Source organism: Canis aureus, chromosome 14 (genome assembly GCF_053574225.1).
Source record: "Canis aureus isolate CA01 chromosome 14, VMU_Caureus_v.1.0, whole genome shotgun sequence".
Classification (NCBI taxonomy): Eukaryota; Metazoa; Chordata; class Mammalia; order Carnivora; family Canidae; genus Canis; species Canis aureus.
The window spans coordinates 8,070,304-8,084,936 of NC_135624.1; the positions used below are offsets into that span (position 1 = coordinate 8,070,304).

Below are 14,633 nucleotides of genomic sequence, written 5' to 3' on the forward strand. Positions count from 1 at the left end.
AACTGCTTCCTTTTCTCCGCAAAAGCTTTTTATCTTGATGAAGTCCCAATAGTTCATTTTTACCCTTGTTTTCCTTGCCTTTGGAGACATGTCCAGCAAGAAGTTGCTGCAGCCAAGGTCAAAAAGATTGCTGCCTGTGTTCCCCTCTACGATTTTTATGGTTTCAGGTCTCACATTTAGGTCTTTCATCCATTTTGAGTCTATTTTTGTGTATGGTGTAAGGAAATGGTCCAGTTTCATTCTTCTGCATATGGCTGTCCAATTTTCCCAGCACCATTTATTGAAGAGACTTTCTTTTTTGCCATTGGATATTCCTACCTATTTTGTCGAAGATTAGTTGACTTCAGAGTTGAGAGTCCGTTTCTGGCTTCTCTATTCTGTTCCACTGATTTATATGTCTGTTTTTGTGCCAGTACCATACTATTTTGATGATTACAGCTTTGTAATTGAGCTTGAAGTCCACAATTGTGATGCCACCAGTTTTGGTTTTCCTTTTCAACAATCTTTTGGTATTCGAGGTCTTTTCTGGTTCCATACAAATTTTAGGATTATTTGTTCCGACTCTGTGAAATAAGTTGATGGTATTTTGATAGAGATTGCATTGATTGTATAGATTGCTCTAGGTAGCATAGACATTTTAACAACATTTGTTCTTCCAATCCATGAGCATGGAACGTTTTTCCATTTCTTTGTGTCTTCCTCAATTTCTTTCTTAAGTGTTCTATAGTTTTCTGAGTACAGATCTTTTGCCTCTTTGGTAAGGTTTATTCCTAGATATCTTATGGTTTTGGGTGCAATTGTAAATGGGATTGACTCCTTAATTTCTCTTTCTTCTGTCTCATTGTTAGCATATAGAAATACCACTTATTTCTGTGCATTGATTTTATATCCTGCCAAGTATAAGAACCTTCCAATAATGCATTTCCATTTCTACTCTTTGGATTTTATGTTATAGTGTGATGTATTTTACTTTTACTTATTTTATAACCCCACAAGACGCTGTTATTCTTTTTTGCTTAAAAAGTTTAAATAATCCCACAAGATGCTGTTACTCTTTTTTGTTTAAAAAGTTTATCTTTTAAGGAGTTTTAAATAATAAGAGAAATACTGCATATTAATGTGTCATTATCATTTCTGGTACTATTCATTTCTTCTCATAGATCTGTATTTCTATATGGTAACATTTTATCTGCCTGAAATATTTCCTTCAATATTTATTGTGGTGTGAGTCTGCTGCTGACGAATACTTTCAACTTTTTGTGCTGAAAATTTTGCTTATTTTTCTTAAACATTTTTTTCTAGGTATAGAATTCTACATTGAGGGTTGTTTTTCAGTTTTTTAAAGATGTTGTTTCACTGTTTCCAATTAAAAATGTGATTATACCATTCTCATCTTTGTCTTTCTGTATATAATATGTCCTTTTTTTCTGATTGCATTTTTAAAGATTTATTTATTTATTTTAGAGTCAGAGAGAGAAAGCATGCATGAGCATGGGTGGGATAGGAGGGGCAGAGAGAGTCTTAAGCAGACTCCGCGCTGAGTTGCAGAGCTGACTGCAGGGTTCCATCTCAGCATCCTGAGATCACGACCTGAATTGAAACCAAGAGTCAGTTGATAAACTGACTGCACCTCCCAGATGTCTCTGTCTAATTGCTTTTAAGATAATTCTTTTATCCTTGGTTATATGAAAATTATGATTTTCTTTGTGTATTTTTCTTCATGTTTCTTGTGTTTTGAACCTTTTTGAACTTTTTGGATCTGTGAGTTTATAGTTTTTGTAGGGTTTTGGAAAATTTTGGCCATCATTTCTTCAGATATTTTTATTGGGCTTTTCTTTCTTTTTCCTTCAAGAACTCCCATTACCCATACATAAGGCTGCCTGAAGTTGTTCTACAGCTCACTTATGTTCTTTTGATTAAACCAAATTTTTTTTCTTTGCTTTTCATTTTAAGTATGTTTAATTGCTGTGCTTTTGAGTTTACTCTTTGTGTGTGTGTGTGTGTGTGTGTGTGTGCAATGTCATCTGCTGTTAATACCATTTCGTGTTTTTTTTTTTTTTATTTTTTGGTCTCAGACATTGTTTTTATGTCTAGAATTTCAATTTTGGACTTGCAAAAATATTTTCTATGATCTACTTAAGTTTTTGTACATGTAGAGTACATGCTCTGTAATAACTGTTTTGATGTCCTCTTCTGCTAATTTCAACATCTCTGTCAGTTTTTGGTTGGTTTGATCGATTATTCTTGTTATGCTCTGTGCTTCTTGACTCTTTAAATGCCTGTATCTTAGATGCCAAGCACTGTAAATTTTACTTGTCGAGTCTGGATATTTTTGTATTTCTATAACTCTTCTATAGCTTTGTTTAGTGATGCAGTTAAGTTCCATGGAAACATATTAATACTTCTGCATATTTCTTTTATAGTTGTTAATTTGTTCTGGTGTGGTGCTCAGTTTAGTACTAATTATTTTCTTCTACTGTTGCAAGGCTTTCCTGAGTATTTTAATCATTTTTGTGTACATTTATTACACGAGAATTAAGAGTTTTTCTAGTCTTGCTGGTGGAAGCATCCACTATTTTCTTTAACTCTTCAGATGACTTTTTTCCCTCTCTGGGGTATTTTCTCACTTGCATGCTCACTCATCATTACTCGCTGAATACTTGAAGGGATTCCCTACAGACCTCTGGGGTTCTTCCTCTATGCAGTTTTCTCTTCTCTGTAAGTTGGCCTATGAAATGCACCTGTGTTGGCCTCCTCAGAATGTTTGTTCTCAGTTGTTCTCTTCATCTGAGGATGTTTGCCAAGCTGAACTTCAGCTCCTCTGTACTGCTCTGTTGCTTGGAAAGTCTCTCAGAGCAGTAACCTGGGGCAATTGTAGAACTTACCTTGTTTGTTTCCCATATTTTAGCTATCTTTGTACTTTTTTTGCCTCATGTCCAGTGTCTTGAAAACTGTTTTTTTTCTTTCATATATTTTTCCCATATTTGTTTTCCATGCAGCTTGGAGAAATCTTGTTCTTGCTACCCCATTTAGGCCACAAGTGGAAGTCTCTAATGACATCTGATTATAGTTTGCTTGAGAAGATATTTTCTGGTTTCTAATGCATGGTCACTTTATGCTGAGCAAAGTTGTAGTCAGTAAATTGAGTACAGTGAAAAATACTCCTTGAAAGTGTTTTACTGTTGTCAATTATAGAACTCTGTATGTTGTAGATTAGCCTGGTGGATGGTTTATGGAAGAAAGAAGGAACCAGAAGCAGTACTTTCCACTTTTCTCATGTTTTTTCTTATGTCTGAGGGAAGTATTAGGGGAATGAAACATAAGAAAAAATAATCTAGATTTTAGCTTGAGGATAATTTTAGATTTCTTTTATTAGCTTTTTACATTTTCATTCATAATCTATTTGAGGAAGCATTCCTATGTATGATATGTATAAATGTTGTTTATATTCTAAATGAAAAAAGTATTGAATTCAATTTCTCTTTTTAAATTGGATCATCCTATGTATGCTTGGTTGCCTTACGTAAAAGAAGAAGGCTTTTGCTCTCAATAGATGCTGAATACACTTTTTGATTTATCATAGCCCCAAAGGATTAAACTCAGTGAGATTTGTTCAGACTATTTTTATGATGTAGAGTAATGAGAATACAAATATTTTATAGCTTAAAATTTAATTATAAAGCTATTTTAAAATTGTTTTAGTAATCTATGAGAACAAGATAAAGAACTTTTGTTTTAATTTTGAGGCTCTTTCATGTGGAGCCATCCTTAACAATTAATTAACTCTTTTGAAGTACATTTATGATTCAGCGAGAATAAATGTAGTGCAGAACATATGGAAGTACCAATACAATAAGTTTTTATGAAATGTTACTTTAATTTATAACCTTTTATGATGATACCCCCTTAGTAAATTAAAGCTTATATATTTAGTTCAGATTTAAAAATAATGACTTTATAAGGAAGAAATTATTTTGTAATGGTAGGATGGTGATTCTAATAGGACGAGCATTAAAGGTAATTTACAATGAAGATTATTTTAAGCTTCAAAGCATAGCAACCTTAATTTTTTCTTTCTTGTGCTTTTTAGTGGGAAAAATAGATAACCATGTGCTTAAAAGATATCTAATTTTGAGAAAGAAAATAATATACATTTTTCAGAACTGTATTAATTTACAAATGTAACAGATGTGATTTTTTTTGTTATAAACTATCAGATTTAAAGCAAAATGAATTATAGCTTTAGAATGGTTATAAAACAATGTGGTCCTTAAGCAAGTCCCTTAAAATTTATTGCCATATTTGTATTCAATATATCATATGGTAAGAGTGAAATAATATAGATGTTTCTACTATATAACCAAATCGTTAAGTATCATTTATATGAATGATTTTAATGACTTAATGATTAACTAAAAGGAAGATGATGGCATAAGTTGAGACAATACAAGAACCAAGTTCTGTTTCTGCCTTGGTGTTGTGTGACTTTTAAAAGACATGTCACTTCATGTCTTGGTGCTTCTGTTTTAAAATCTATAAAATTAAAGAATCAGTTTGTGATTGCTAAGGTCTGGGGTTTGACATTTTATAATTTTACAATTAATACTAGGTAACTCATGTAATGCTTGAAGTACCTAAAAAGTATTTTCATATAGCCAAATATATTTACTGCTTAAATTTTTGAAAAGGAATTGAGAAGCTTCATTAATTCTCTTATTTTACTATATCTAGTACACTGTGTGTTGAGCTTTGGTTTTTATTCCATCCCACATTTACATGACACTCCCATGTCATTTACATAACACTATTTTAGTAAACTGTTTTCATAAGGTAGAGCAGGCAAGCTTATTAGAATTATATAATTCATAGGACTACCCTTAAGCAAGTGGCTGCATCAGGTGGATCCTTAACTTCAAGCCTCAATAACCTGGAATGTGTGAGAATATTATTTGAAATGGTTGTAGAATTTAAAAGGAAGAATTGTTTTCCCTTATTGATGTCAACCTCCCTAATGGTACAGGATAATATAGGGACTGTGAGAAACAGTCTAGCTTGCAGAGTCTTGGGACATTTTATACTTCTTCATGCATATCAGCATCATGGAAGGAGGCAAAATAATGTTGTAGATTGAGTGTAAAGGAAAACATTTTCATCAAAATTTACAATGAGCTCATTCCTTCTCCATATGGTATCTTTTATATGGTTTTCACCTGGCTCATCCCCCACTTGCATCACCTGTAGAGCATGACTTAGTGAGTATTACCTAGAAGAACTAGTAAACTTACAAAGACTATTGTAGTTACCAATTTGGGATTGTTTATTTTCCAGAATCTCTGGATGATTCCATAGGCATTTTATACTCTGAGGTGTATGGCAGTGGGCTTAAAGTGAGGTAGTGCACCCCTGCTGTGGAAGGAAGGCTTTCTAGAGATTAGATGAATCTGAATGACTTACAGGGCAAAAATTTCCGTGTGTATTTTTTCATTTTTTTCTTAAAGTTGATTTACCTGAGAACATTTCTGTTTTGTGGAATTTTCTTTCTAAATCACTTTTACAATTGCCTTAAACTCTTGAAACCAAAAGCATGCTCTTTAACACTACTTAATGTGAATCTAGTCTTTATATAATGTATTGCCTCAGATGTCAAAGTTTCTGGGCCAGGAAACAAAATGATTCTAGAATGTATTGTCCTGAGACAGAGTTCCTTAAGGGCAAAGCAGTGAGAGGTTTTGTAAGAAATATAGAAAGGGGCAGTACCTTATTTCTTTCAGGCAGCAGACTTCTGGTGAGACTTTGGTACTTCATGCCTCTTTTTTAGAGTTAGAATTTTGATGGGAGGTGATTGTCATGGTGACCCATAATGCCACATTTATTTGAATTTAAAAATGAAGTTGGACATGAGAGAAAGTCATATTTTTCTGATGGCTTCTCAGTGTGGCCTGGTTTTCCAAATAGGTTGTATGGTAGAAATTCTCCATATATTGAATGAGGTAAATCTGCAGCTCCAAGATTTGATAAAAATATAATTAAAGCGTATCTATAGTATACAACATATGTGAAAATGCATCCTTTCCAACTATTTAAACTTAAAATTTAAATGTTATACTAAAAATGTGTGAGGGATATGTGGTTTTAGAAATTTATTTTAGAGAAAAGAAAAAATATGGACTACTGATGTATAGTAGGTGCAAGGTATGCTTGGCTAATAGCATAATTGCTAACCAATAGCTTGGTTGATGTGCATTTGAAAGCTCAATGTCTTCTTGCTGTCTACTTGCTCCTAACCACTTGGTGGGAAGAATCCTGCTCAGTACCTAATATCTGCATCAATAAATGAAGTAGGCATGCCTGGGTGGCTCAGCAGTTAAGCATCTGCCTTCGGCCCGGGGCATGATTCTGGAGACTCGGAACTGAGTCCCACATCGGGTTCCCTGCGTGGAGCCTGCTTCTCCCTCTGCCTGTATCTCTGCCTCTCTCTCTCTCTCTCTCTGTGTCTCTCATGAATAAATAAATAAAAATCTTTAAAGAAAATAAATGAAGTAAGCTCCTTAGTAGATAAGGTGAGCACCAAGTTAAATAGATTTTACTTAGCTGGTATGGAGAAGATTAATAATAGTATCGGCAATGAATTCTAATCATAAAAGTGGACTATCTTGTAGTTTAAAAGAGAAACTCAGGATATCACCAAAATTGCAGCATAGTTAGACACTAGGTAGGGGAGCACAAAGGGAGTGGAATGCAGACAATATGTGAGTGAAGGATTAGACATAGTTATGAATTCCTCTACCATTTTGAAGTGGAATACACAACAAATCTCACCTAATTCTTTTTCAAACAATCTGAAAAAAAATATTTAGCTTCAAATATAAGCAAAGAAATAAATGTTGTTTATTACCTAAAACAATGTTGTTGTTTTTTTTAAATTAAAAATAATTCTGGGGCAGCCCGGTTGGCTCAGCGGTTTAGCGCTGCCTTCAGCCCAGTGCCTGATCCTGGAGACCCGGGATCGAGTCCCACATCGGGCTCCCTGCATGGAGCCTGCTTCTCCCTCTGCCTGTGTCTCTGCCTCTCTCTCTGTGTGTCTCTCATGCATAAATAAATAAAATCTTAAAAAAAAATCTGATCCATAAAAAGAAGGGGCATAAGGGGACACAAAGAAACTTTTGGAGGTAACAGATAGGTTTATTAACTTCATTGTGATGATGGTATCATGGATGTATTCATGTTTAAACTCATGTTGTATACACGAATATATGCAGTTTTTTTGTATATCTGAATAAATCAGTATATGGCCCAATTGAAAAAAAAGGATATAAGATTCTTTTTTTGAAATCTTGTCATTTTAATTCCCTTTAAATAAATATATTAGAATACCACTGAATCTCACTTAGGTCAGAACAGACTGTGTATTTTGTTGCTGGAACAACCCCCAGATCTATTCCTTTTATAATTTTCAGTATTTTGAATGGCACCACTACTTTCACCTAAACCAGAACACCAGGAATGCTCTCAGGTTTCTATCCATCACCACTCATTCCTCACGATGCTTGGAGATGATCATTTCTTCACTATTTATGCAAACTAGTAACTGTGCTCTTACTTAGGCTTTTATCCTCCATCACCTTGACAAATGTAGTCTCCTAACTGGTCTCTCTGCATCCTTCACACATTGCTATTGTGATATTTATAAAATGCAAATTTGATTATTTTACCTTCTGCTTAAAAATTAGTTAGTGATGACTCATTTTTTGAATGAAGTTTCTAATGGCATAAAGGGCCCTATGATTCGTACCCATCCTAACTCAAGGCATATGCTTCACTCCATTCTTTATGCCCTGGTCAAATTATACCATTTGCCTTTTTTCTTAAATTATTACTGCTATTATCTCTTATGCTTTGGCTTACCCTGCCCCTAGACCCTATTCCTACCTATCACCCCTACCCACTTGATGAACATTTACTCTTTTTTTCTGGATTTAAGCATCATCTCCCCATGATGTTTTCTTTGGGTAACTCCTGCGAATTAAGCACTCACTCTTCTGTGGAGTAAGTGCTCAATGGATTCAAAAGACTTCTAATCTAGTACTCTTAATATTTTGTTGTTATTTTTTCTTTTTCACTTTTTAATTTATATTTTTGCATTTCTCCTTCACGTCTGGCTTCCCAGTGCACAGGTTGGAAGGTGGGCTCATCTGTGACTAATCTAAAATGCCATTAATATAGATTGGGGCTAATTACTCAGTCCCTCTCGGCAATCCGGCGCTGGGCTTCTTGAGACAGAAGCCTTCTAGAAAACTCTGGGAGGACATTTCCACAGGGAGGGGCCAAGACGCCCCTGCAACGCTCACCAATCCCTAACCTCCTGCAGCTCGGTTTTCTTTGGAACAGCTTATTTTGAGGATTTTTTAACCCCCTCTGGCTACACAGCCTAAACCATTGTACACATCAGGAGCCCATTAAAGATAAATGTCCTGGCTTCTCCGTGGCAGAATGACCAAACACAAGCGCAGAGCGCCTGCACTCACCGTAGCCAGCTCTCTGATGGCTTTGCAGCTGCTCTGCTCTGTTCTCCAGAGCCTTCCTGTTGGCAGACTTTCCTGATCACCTGATTATCAGGTCAGGTTTGAAGCGAGCTGTGAGTCCAGGGAGAACAGTGAAGAGAGTGGATGGAACCCCTTGTTCTCCGGATCTTTCGAGCTAAAGGAGCAGGCGTCTGAGAAGAGGCCAGGAGCCCCTCCCTGAGTGCAGGAGTCCCAGCCTGGCTGCCGGGGCTAGGGGGTGGCGTCCCGGGGCCAGGGGACTCCCCATGTACTCTGCTGTGTGGAGGGCCACTCCCCGCATGAGTGCTGGGCTGGAGCTGGTGCAGACAGGAGGCGGGAGGGGGAACAGTCCTCCAGGAAGATAAGCTGGTTCACCCAGGGGCCCAGCCTCTGTCCACCTGATGTCCACACCTGTGGCTGCCCGGTGGCCTCTATCTCCTCCACGGAGCCACAGCTCCACGGCAGCAGGGGCGTCAGCTTGCTAGCCCTGCTGTATCCCTGCGCCAGCATAAGCCTTGGTGGGAGGCTTCCGAGCAAAGGGACCAAGATGTGTGTCCAGCTCAGAGGCACAGGATGGAGAGCTGACATCGACCAACTCTACAGTGAGAAGAGCCCAAGCCGGGTGGCAGCTGCTTGCAGTGGCTTTTGTTAACATTTTATTGTTAAGTGACTGTATTTCTCTAAGTCCTCTCGTTTACTGTAGGCTTCCAAGTGTTTGGCACATAATAGGTCAGTATAAATAGTTGTCGAGTGAATGAACAGAAGAAAGAAATCCGGTGTACTTATTATGGGCATGCAATTCTGGGATAGGTATTGTCTTTTTTTTTTTTTTTTATAACTGATTTTCTTTTTTTTTTTTAATATTTTTTTTCTTTATTTATGATAGTCACAGAGAGAGAGAGAGAGAGAGAGAGACAGAGGCAGAGACACAGGCAGAGGGAGAAGCAGGCTCCACGCAAAAGAGCCTGACGCGGGACTCCATCCCAGGACTTCAGGATCACACCCTGAGCCAAAGGCAGGTGCCAAACCGCTGAGCCACCCAGGGATCCCCACTATTAAACTTTTAATAAATACTTTTGGACATACTCTAAGTTATTAGAGTTCTCAAGTCTGGTAATTATAACCTGAAGTAATTTATTGATCAATTAAATTCACTTTTAAATAACTATTTATTTATTTATTTGAGAGGGAGAAAGAGAGAGGCTAGGGGATACGGGAGAGGAAAAGAGAGAATCTTAAGCAGGCTCTACACTCATCATGGAGCTTGACATGGGGCTCAATCTTCCCACCCTGAGATCATGACTTGAATTGAAGTCAAGAGTTGGACACTGGGGCATCTGGATGGCTCAGTCAGTTAAAGTGTTTGCCTTCAGCTCAGGTCATGATCCTAAGGTTTTTGGGATCAAGCCCCACATCGGGCTCCCTGCTCAGCAAGGAGCCTGCTTCTCCCTCTCCCTCTGCTGCTCTCCCTGTTTGTACTCTCTCTGTCAAATAAATAAGTAAAATCTTTGGATGCCCCCAAAGAACATTTTAAAATTCAAATTATCCATTTGCTTAAAATAAAAATATTTCTCCACACCAAGTTATTTTTTATATTCTATATATCTATATTTCATATTTCAGGATATAATTTTTATATTTCATCAGTCTTGTTTTAAGATCCTTGGTGATATATTTATACACTGCCTTTGATTTTCATGCAACTTAATTCCTGTTTATTAATGAGATTAATATCACATTTGACAAATATAGTGAAACTGACTTAATTGTATTACTAAAATCTGTTTAGAAATTAAAATCCATTTTGAATTTCTTTTCTTTGGAAGGCTTACTAGTTCAAAGGAAAGGACCATTTTGATTAGGATCATTGTTCTCATTCTTCCTGTTCCTTTGAACAATTTCCTGGGGGATTTTATGCACTTCTGTAGCTCCAAATACTGTATACATTCTGATAATTTACAGATAGGATTTTTAAAAAGATTTTATTTATTTATTTTTATATTTTTTAAAGACTTTATTTATTTATTCATGAGAGACACACACACAGAGAAGCAGAGACATAGGCAGAGGGAGAAGCAGGCTCCATGGAGGGAGACTAATGTGGGACTTGATCCCAGGACCCCTGAATCACACCCTGAGCCAAAGGCAGATGCTCAACAGCTGAGCCACCCAGGCGTCCCCAGATAGGATTTCACTAGCCAGATTATTCTTTTGAGCTCCAAGTCCATCCATATAGTTTTTACTGAAAAATCTTTGTTGGGATGTATTAATTGGCATCTCAAATTCACATGGTCTATACCTGAATTCATTATTTTCCAAATGTGTTTCTCATGTGTTTCTTCTTTCTCTTCCAGTTGCCCAAGCCAGACTCACAGTCCTCCTCTACTTCTTCCTCTTCCTTATTCAATTATTAATTATTAAGTATCAAGTGCTAAGAGCCTTATTTCCTTCTTCGTATCTCTTAAATCTGTCTACTTCTCTCCATTTCTCTTGCTACTACTGTAGTTCACACTGCTCTCACCTTTGTTTCTTACCCAAAACATTTCAATATCTTCTCTCTCTCTCTCTTTTTTAAGATTTTATTTATTTGAGAGTGAGAGAGAGCATGAGCAGGGGGAGGAGCAGGAGAAATAGACTCCCCACTGAGAAGGAAGCCCTATGCTGGGTTGCATTCCAGGACTCTGGGATCATGACCTGAGCCCAAGGCAGATGCTTAACTGACTGAGCCACAAAAGTGCCCCATATTTGGTATCTTCTTAAATGTCTCTCAGTTTCCAGATTTGTCTCCTAATCAGTGTGCACTTTATAGCATAGGTGAAGATTCAGTAAATAGTAGCTAATAATATTATACCTTATTTATAAATCATATAATAGGTTTTTTATTTTTTATTCTTGTTGAAAGATAATAAAGATATGATGGCAGTAGTATTTCATAATGTTTTATAGCTAAGTTTTTCAGGTATATATTATAGCTAAAATTTAACTTATCTGCTCAGAGGCATTAACTAGCAAATTCATTAGTTATAGTTTCATTTTATTTCATTTTTGAAATTTCTGCAAAGTGAGTTAATTTTTGTTAAAGTGTTATGCTTCTAAGTCTGGGCAGATATTAACATAGTTAACCATGGAGGCTTTAGTTCAAACATATCAGTTATAATCTAGTTATTCCCAAATACTTGTATTCCAAACATACCAGTTTTGTGCTTTTTGCATATTTCATGTTCTTCTTTGCATAAAATATTCCTCCTTACTGGTCTTGCTTGACATTCTCTTCTTTATTCTTTAAAGACTGATTACTTGTTAGAAACTTTCTCTTAACCTTTTTTCTTGAAGTCTTTTTATCTCTTCAATCATTTGTGTTTCTATGGTGATTTGTTGTTTTCCTACTTTTAGAAGTCTCTCTGTTCTACAGTAATTTTTTTTCCGCTCTAATACTTTTAGTTCTTTGATGGCAGAAACTGTCTTACTTAATTTTTATGTCCCAGAAATCTAGTGTGTCTGGTACATATGTATTGACTGCTCCATAAATGATTTTTGTTGGACTATATGATTAGCAGTAGATGTCTTGGGCTGTGTACAATAGCTTTTTATATGATTTTTAGTTTTACCATTTGTAATAAATGAAGCAGTCAAGAGCACAGGAATGTAAAGAATGCAGTCCTGTCCCTTCTATGCAATATCCTATGTTTTAGGAGATTAAAATATTAGATACAGAACTCTATGCCAGGTACTCTATTGAGAGCTTTTTTTTTTTTTTTTTTTTAAATTTTTTATTTATTTATGATAGAGAGAGAGAGAGAGAGGCAGAGACACAGGCAGAGGGAGAAGCAGGCTCCATGCACCGGGAGCCCGACGTGGGATTCGATCCTAGGTCTCCAGGATCGCGCCCTGGGCCAAAGGCAGGCGCCAAACCGCTGCGCCACCCAGGGATCCCCCTATTGAGAGCTTTTTATGCTATTTTATTTCAGAAATTCTATAAAGTAAATGTTAATTCCTATTTTTCAGATAAAGACTTAGAGAGCTTTAGAAAATTACACAAGATGTACAGTTAGAAATGTTATTTTTTAAAAAGGTGGAATTTTAAGATAGGTCTGTCTGATTGCAAAGTCCTTCCTCTTAGCCACAAGTATTACATACAGCCACCCATATTTCAGAGAAGCAGTAATACTTCAAAACTCATGATTTTAATTTTTAATTTGTACAAGTTCTTATAATAGATCATTGTTATTACATTATTACTTTTACTGTTATCATTATTTTATATTTAAGTAAAGAGAAATGCAACGTTTTAAAACTGTAGGATATCTAATTATGTTCTCTTGACCAAATCATGCATCTTGCCATTTTATTTTCCACATTTATAATGGGAAACCATGACCCAAAATTATCAACTGTAACCAGTATCATTTTATCTTTAATGTTTTTTTTAATTAATTTTTTTCTTTTTAGTTATAAAGTTTGGAAGGCTTCTAAATTAATGGGACAGAAATAACTTTTAGAAGCAATATGCATAATTCATATAAAATTTTGTCTACTTTTGACAGTGTATGATGAAAGATAAATAGTGCTGATGTGTTTTCTTATATCTGTATTTAAAAGTTCTTTTCTTTAATATTTTTCAGTTTCTGTCTGAGTTAAGTGGGATTTTATTTATGGAAAGAATATTCTCATTTTTCTGATGTTTGTATATTTAATTGCTTTTATAGAAACCATTCTGTTTATATCTTTATATATTTGAGTATATGGCATGCTCATGCTTGAAATGTATGGAAGGATTTTTCCTTTTAAAATGTTTATATTTCAGTCAAAATGTAACTTAGACTTTTTCAGAATTTTTATTTCACTAACAAACTCTTAAAAACTCTTACTTGTTTTAAGAATGGAATTAATTATTATTTTTTGTTTTGTTTTGTCTTTTCTGTCCTTTCTAACTTGCCTTCGTGGATTTCACACCAGGAGGACAAAGTGGTTAGAGTCTTTTCTTCTGTCTAATATTATTTTTTTCTTGCTGTTATTATTGCTAATTTTAATTTTATAGCTGTATTTAATTTGTATACTTCTAAGTGTTTTATTACAGCTGTAGTGCATGATAATTGCTGTATATAGATATATTTTAAGCATGCTATCTGATTTTACTGATAAACACATTTTACTATATTATAGATGAAAATTTGATTACTTTATTTGATTCTTAAAAAAGCTTGCCTCTTTAGAGTTTTATATTTTTTTAAAGAAGATATTCTAGCATTCTTTATTGTGATCAGAGTTCCTTTCATCTTATTATGTTTTCCTAAACTCAACATTGTATTGGTCAGCATTTTTAAAAGAAGCTTCTGAGTTAGTATAAACATTTAATCTTTATAATAATGTCTCAAGAACATTGAACATGGATTTTCTGAAGTGTAAAGTTATAGTTGATTTGAGTACTTAATATATTTTTATTTTTCTTAACAATATATTGTAGAGATTGGTAAAATTTATCTTATATCCTCATGTTGAATATTAGATATAATTATAATTTTAAAATACTCAGGTGTATAGAATTTGATCACAGGCAGGATTTAAATAATCTGCTGGTGTCTACAGAAGTCTGATTTGGATTTGGATCTGCTCTGGAGACTGGTGACTTCCTGCAAACATAGATAAATTTTTTTTCCTATTCTGATTCCTTTATGAGTCAGACTAAAGCTTGAGGTCTTTTCAAGTTTTCCAAATTCAAATTGGTATAATACCAAAAAAGAGATCCTTTAGCTGGTATCTTCTAAACAATACCTTTTCTTTTGTTGGTTGGAATATTTTTCTTCTCTTCAGTTTTTACTTACTTGGTTGGGATAATGTAGCTATTAGGCAAATACTGGTGTGGGTTAAGAATGAAATTTCTGAGCAGAAGAAAAGATACTGTGATGTCCTTCTTCCTTCTCCTCCTCCTCCTCCTCTTCTTCTTCTTCTCCTCCTCCTCCTCCTCTTTCTTCTTTCTTTCTTTCTTTCTTTCTTCCTTCCTTTCTTTCTTTCTTTCTTTCTTTCTTTCTTTCTTTCTTTCTTTCTTTCTTTCTCTTTCTTTCTTTTTCTTCTTCTTTTCTTCTTCTTCTTTCT

The 14,633-nt window shown here is 35.2% G+C and overlaps 1 protein-coding gene across 38 annotated transcripts in view; it reads left to right on the forward strand.

The window, feature by feature from the left end:
• The window catches only part of RIMS2 (regulating synaptic membrane exocytosis 2), a 580,692-nt gene that overhangs the window by 113,144 nt on the left and 452,915 nt on the right, over nt 1-14,633 (forward strand). For 27 of the 38 annotated variants that reach the window (XM_077846871.1, XM_077846876.1, XM_077846877.1 and 24 more), the window contains one exon: nt 13,497-13,508. The exons of the other annotated variants lie outside the window; for them this stretch is intronic. In XM_077846871.1, coding sequence (XP_077702997.1) covers nt 13,497-13,508 — 12 coding nt within the window. The remainder of the gene's footprint in view (nt 1-13,496; nt 13,509-14,633) is intronic. 38 annotated transcript variants of the gene reach the window in all.